The sequence below is a fragment of the Scyliorhinus canicula genome, chromosome 8 (assembly GCF_902713615.1).
Source record: "Scyliorhinus canicula chromosome 8, sScyCan1.1, whole genome shotgun sequence".
NCBI lineage: Eukaryota > Metazoa > Chordata > Chondrichthyes > Carcharhiniformes > Scyliorhinidae > Scyliorhinus > Scyliorhinus canicula.
In genome coordinates, this window is record NC_052153.1 from 49,891,391 (window position 1) to 49,897,434 (window position 6,044).

General features: G+C 49.9%; 1 protein-coding gene across 1 annotated transcript; it reads right to left on the bottom strand.

Moving 5' to 3' along the window:
* Positions 1-2,289: 2,289 nt before the first annotated feature.
* Positions 2,290-5,169, bottom strand: LOC119970235 (thymosin beta-10). Its single transcript, XM_038804513.1, has 3 exons — positions 5,060-5,169; positions 2,663-2,772; positions 2,290-2,574 (listed from the first exon to the last, which is right to left on the bottom strand). The coding sequence occupies exons 2-3, from the start codon at positions 2,760-2,762 to the stop codon at positions 2,540-2,542; spliced, it is 135 nt and encodes a 44-aa protein (XP_038660441.1). The 5' UTR covers positions 2,763-2,772; positions 5,060-5,169; the 3' UTR covers positions 2,290-2,539.
* Positions 5,170-6,044: the final 875 nt, after the last annotated feature.

The window sequence follows — 6,044 nt, forward strand, 5'->3', positions numbered from 1 at the left end:
ATTCACCTAATCAGCACATTTTTGGGACTTGTGGGAGGAAACCGAAACCCATGCAACACGGGGAGAATGTGTACAGTGACCTCAGCTGGAATCGAACCTGGGACCCTGGTGCTCTGAAGCAACAGTGCTAACCACTGTACTAAACACTGTACTGTGCGGAGTCTGCAAATCCTCCCCGTGTGTGCGTGGGTTTCCTCCGGGTGCTCCGGTTTCCGGCCACAGTCCAAAGATGTGCAGGTTAGGTGGACTGGCCACGATAAATTGGCCTTAGTGTCCAAAATTGCCCTTAGTGTTGGGTGGGGTTACTGGGTTATGGGGATAGGGTGGGGGTGTGGGCTTGGGTAGGGTGTTCTTTCCAAGGGCCGGTGCAGACTCAATGGGCCGAATGGCCTCCTTCTGCACTGTAAATTCTATGATAATCAATTCTATGATACTACCATGCCGACCCGAAGTACACTGGAAGGCATGTGAGGTACGCAGAGGACTGACTCATTTACAGCTGCCAACAGCTAATGGCAACAGTGACAGCAGGTTCAGATCAAACGCCTAAGGTTAGGGGAACCCAACATCTACCTTGGCTGGAAAGACCGTTTCCATGAGGGATGGGATTGATGGGAGATAACAAGAGCAGGATAAAGATGGCCCGGCGTAGTCAGAAGGAATGAAGGTGACATGAAAGGGCTGGATGAGGTAATTGAATTAGTCAAGTGCGGCAAAATGACAACAATTATTTAATGCAACTTATTTGAAAAAGATATTCTTGTGCTAAGAATGAAGATTCACCAGATTTGAACAAAACCAAGTTTCAGAAATGCTGTCAGGTGAATTAAAATACATCAGCGCTAACTTCTATAGACAAAGATGGTAATAGCCTATAACCCTCAATGCAACCCCAATGAGCATGTCACCACACCAATTATGTTTCTATGAAACTTGCATCTTAATTGAGCACTTTCATGGAACAAGGTTAGCAGCTAGAAAGTGGTCTTCTTTGATGATGCTGAAATTACAATAGGTAGATTTCAAGGAAAGTGCTAATTCCTCAAATTATATTGATCTTTAATCCTGCCTTTTCATCTCAAATGTTCCCACTTTCAATGACCAAATCAAGTTTCAAGGTCTTTTATTTCTATTCCCTGCAGTTTTGATTCCGTTGAAAGGTATTTGTTAAATAAAGTATTCTATTTCAAGTGGTATTGCTGCAATAGATACTAATTTAACCACACGTTTTGAGAGTCTCTTGGTTTGTCGTACACAGCCCCCAATAGCAGAAAATGGATGTCACAACGTGATTGACTGTAATTCATGAAAATAACTTGGGTGTCCAAAAAGTGAAGGAATGTTCTTTGACTGAAGAAGGTTAAGAGGTGACTTAATTGAGGCATACAAGATGATCGGAGGATGATAGGGTGGACATTGAGAGCCTTTTTCCTCGGATGGTGATGTCCAGCACGAGGGGACATAGCTTTAAATTGAGGGGAGATAGATATAGGACAGATGTCAGAGGTAGATTCTTTACTCAGACAGTAGTAAGGGCGTGGAATGCCCTGCCTGCAACATTAGTGGACTCGCCAACACTAAACGCATTCAAATTGTCATTGGATAGGCATATGGACGATAAGGGAATAGTGTAGATGGGTTTTAGAGGGGTTTCATAGGTCGGCGCAACATCGAGGGCCGAAGGGCCTGTACTGCACTGTAATGTTCTATGTTCTATTTACATTGCAGAATCAATTTTCACTGCACAGTCAAAGTTAAATTAGAGCGCATGCAGAATAAATCCATCTCCCCACTGAAGAAGCTTCTAAAAGCATAGTAATGTGGTTTCTGAGTACTCACAGGGCAAACCCTCGACTGCTTAAAAGGCAGATGGATTCTAATCAACCAAGCTTAATGATACTTTAGAAGTCAAGATCCAAGAATGCAAGCAAAGAGACAGGAAACTGATCACTGCAGCGCACCACTTACAATTTGAAGGCCCTGAGCATTAAAAGGTTTAGATGAATTAATTAGCTAAGATAATGCCCCGTTTGCGAGGAGGTTGACATCCTAAGAGATGGGAGCAACACAGTCACTGGGACAACACTCAACAACTCACCTCCTGAAACTTTAGGGGCCTGTGGTCAACAAATGCATCCAATAGATATTTAATATTTCAAAGTCACTTTAATCCCGTAACCTAAACCCACATTAAAACTAATGCGGAGTTGCAATTTCAGCATCAACCTGCTCCTATTTAGTGAATTTAAATATCATCTAGAACCTTGTTCAAAGCAGAGGCAACACACATTCTGCACAAATTGAATTTTTATTATTCATTTCCTTTACAGCATTGGGGAATGCACGAGGACCACAACAGATGTGGTTCAGCAGGGGACCAGAAGCCCCGAGACCCCCTTTGGCAATGCTTTACTTCAGTCAGTAGTTCAGTTCACAGTAGAGATCGGGGATTTTGTTTCTTAAAAAACACAGAAAAAAAGCACTCAAGCGATTCTCCCAGCCATGGACGGAGTGACTCTAGCCAGGAGTGGCCATGAATCTAGTTGTTCTCCGCCTTCTTCTCCTGATCAATAGCTGGAAAAAAGAAATTAAACTCAAATCAGAACTTTCAATCAATTTTGAGAAGAAGTGGGCAAAATGATGACCTGAACAGGTTCCTTACTTTCTTTAGTTGGGAGAGTATTTTTCACTTCTGTGTCAGTCTTCCTCAACTTGCTCTTGTCAAAGGAGGCAACCTCCCTGAAGTCTGGTTTGTCTTCCATTTCAGTTAATCTATGCAGTAGAAAATAGTGACATTTATCCCCAGACCATACATTTACAATGGTGGTGAAGTATTTATCACTTAACACTAAAAAGGCCGATGTTTGGTCACAAGTCATCCAGCCCCATTCACCCTCCATCACTGCAATCCCTTACCGCACGCTTTCTACCACCCCACATTCTTCACCCACCCACTCTGCCCCGCCACCTTCTTCACCCTCCTTCTCTGCCCCCGCCACATTCTTCACCCACCCTCTCTGCCCCACCACCTTCTTCACCCACCTTCTCTGCCCCGCCACATTCTTCACCCACCCTCTCTGCCCCGCCACCTTCTTCACCCACCTTCTCTGCCCCGCCACCTTCTTCACCCACCCTCTCTGCCCCGCCACATTCTTCACCCACCCTCTCTGCCCCGCCACCTTCTTCACCCACCTTCTCTGCCCCGCCACATTCTTCACCCACCCACTCTGCCCCGCCACCTTCTTCACCCTCCTTCTCTGCCCCGCCACATTCTTCACCCACCCTCTCTGCCCCGCCACCTTCTTCACCCACCTTCTCTGCCCCACCACATTCTTCACCCACCCTCTCTGCCCCGCCACATTCTTCACCCACCTTCTCTGCCCCGCCACATCCTTCACCCGCCCTCTCTGCCCCCGCCATTCTTCACCCACCTTCTCTGCCCCGCCACATCCGTCACCCGCACTCTCTGCCCCGCCACCTTCTTCACCCACCTTCTCTGCCCCCGCCACATTCTTCACCCACCTTCTCTGCCCCCGCCACATTCTTCACCCACCTTCTCTGCCCCGCCACATCCTTCGCCCGCACTCGCCCCGCCACATTCTTCACCCACCCTCTCTGCCCCGCCACATTCTTCACCCACCTTCTCTGCCCCCGCCACATTCTTCACCCTCCTTCTCTGCCCCCGCCACATTCTTCACCCTCTCTACCCCCGCATTCTTCACCCGCCCTCTAACCTCCCACATTCTTCACCCATCCACTACCCCCACCTTCATCTGCCCTCTACTCCCACATTCTTCACCCACCCTCTAGCCCCAATTCTTCATCCACCCTCTACCCCCACATTACTCACCCACCCTCTACCCCCACATTACTCACCCACCCTCTAGCCCCAATTCTTCATCCACCCTCTAGCCCCACATTACTCACCCATCATCTACCCTGCATTCTTCACCCGCCCTCTTTCCCCACCATCTTCCACCCACATTCTTCGTCTGCACTCTTGCCCCCATTCTTCAGCCACCCTCTTCCCCCCCCCATTCTTTGTCCGCCCTCTTCCCCCCATTCTTCGCCTGCCCTCTTCCACCCCCACCCTCTACCCCCACATTCTTCACCCAGCCTGTACCCTCCACATTCATCTGCCCTTTACATTCCACACCCGCCCTCTACCCCCCACATTCTTTACCCGCCCTCTACCCCCCACATTCTTTACCCACCCTCTACCCCCCACATTCTTTACCCGCCCTCTACCCCCCACATTCTACACCCGCCCTCTACCCCCCACATTCTTTACCCACCCTCTACCCCCACATTCTTCACCTGCCCCACATTCTTCACCCACCTTGTACCCCTCACATTCTAGCTGTCCTCTACACCCCCACATTCTTCACCAACTCTGTACCCCCCACATTCTACACCCACTCTGCACCCTCCACATTCTACACCCATCCTCTACCCCCCACATTCTTCATCCACCCTCTACCCCCATATTCTTCACCCGCCCTTTACCTCCACATTCTTCACACCCCCACATTCTTCACCTGCCCCCACAATCTTCACCTGCCCCCACATTCTTAACCCACCCTCTACCACATTCTTCACCCCCTCCCACATTCTTCACCCACCCTCTACCACCACATTCTTCACCCCCCCCCACATTCTTCAATCTCCCCCCACATTCTTCACCCCTCTACCTCCCACATTCTTCAATCCCCCCCACATTCTTCACCCCCCCATTCTTCACCCCCCCCCATTCTTCACCCCCCCCCCACACATTCTTCACCCCCCCCCCCCCCCACATTCTTCAATCCCCCCACATTCTTCACCCAACCTCTACCCCCACGTTCTTCACCCGCCCTCTACCCCCACATAACGGTTCGGACTATGCAGGAATTTCCCAGACAAAGGCAGCGGGACAGAGCAGGTTGGGAGCTGCAGCTGGATCGCCCCCGGCCGGGATATCCACAATTTATCAATGGAGCAGATGCACCCTCCCCCTCCCCGGCGGTCGGGCCACGATGCCGCCGACACTGTAGCGAGCGGGCGGGCGGCGGCGCCTTACCCGGTGTCTCTGGCAACCTCGCTCACTCGCAGCCGCTCAATCCACGAACAATAGCGGCAGCCGACGCCTCACCCCTTTTATAGCGGCCCGCCCTCAGCCGGCAACCCCCCTCCCTCCTCCCAGGTCCCGCCCACACCCCAGCTGCCTTATTTGGTCCGGAGCCGTGGACTCTCGGAGGCGGACGGTGGGTCCCATTTAATCAATGAACTCAGGCAGGAGACAAAGAGAAAAGAGCAAGGGGAGAAATGCAGGAGGTTTTACAGCCGCTCCCTGGGTCTGTTCAGCTGGATAGCAGCCAGGAGCAGGTCCCAGTAACAATGGTCACCACTCTGTGGCACAGATGTCTTGTAGACATTGGGCATAATACTTTGATTTTGTTGGAAAGATTATCTTTGTCTTTGCCTTGAAAGAAGAAGAAATTAAACTCAAATCAGACGCGATGCTTTTTTCTGACATATTTTATTTCGATTTGTCCACCCAATGTTTTGGGTGCTCTAAAAGTGGCACTTGTGCTTCTTGTTTGGTTCTTCCTAACCCCTTCGCCCATGGAGCAAAGCCACAGGTGAATCACTCGGTAAATGGTGAGGTGTCAGCTCTGCAGAGGAAATAACCACTGAGAACTAGGGGCCTTTTACAACCAGAGGTAAAAAATATTGGGGCAAATGTTCCATCTTCAACCTTGGTGATGGTAGGCTTTGTACACTTAGCAAGAAAAGTAGACCTTTAGCCCTTCCGCCCTGTTCCACTATGCGATTAGATCATGGTTGATCTATATCTTAACTCCAGCAAGAACAGAGGGTGCTGAAAAAACTCAGAAGGTCTGCCAGCATCTATCAGGAGAGAAACAGAGTTAATGCTTAGAGTGCATGGACTCTTAGAACTGAAAGGAGGGAGAATGTAGAAACTAATATGCAGCAACTTTAAGAACAAAAGACGGGGGGGGGGGGGGGGGCTGGTTTGAGAGGGGTGCTTTACATTGAGGCAA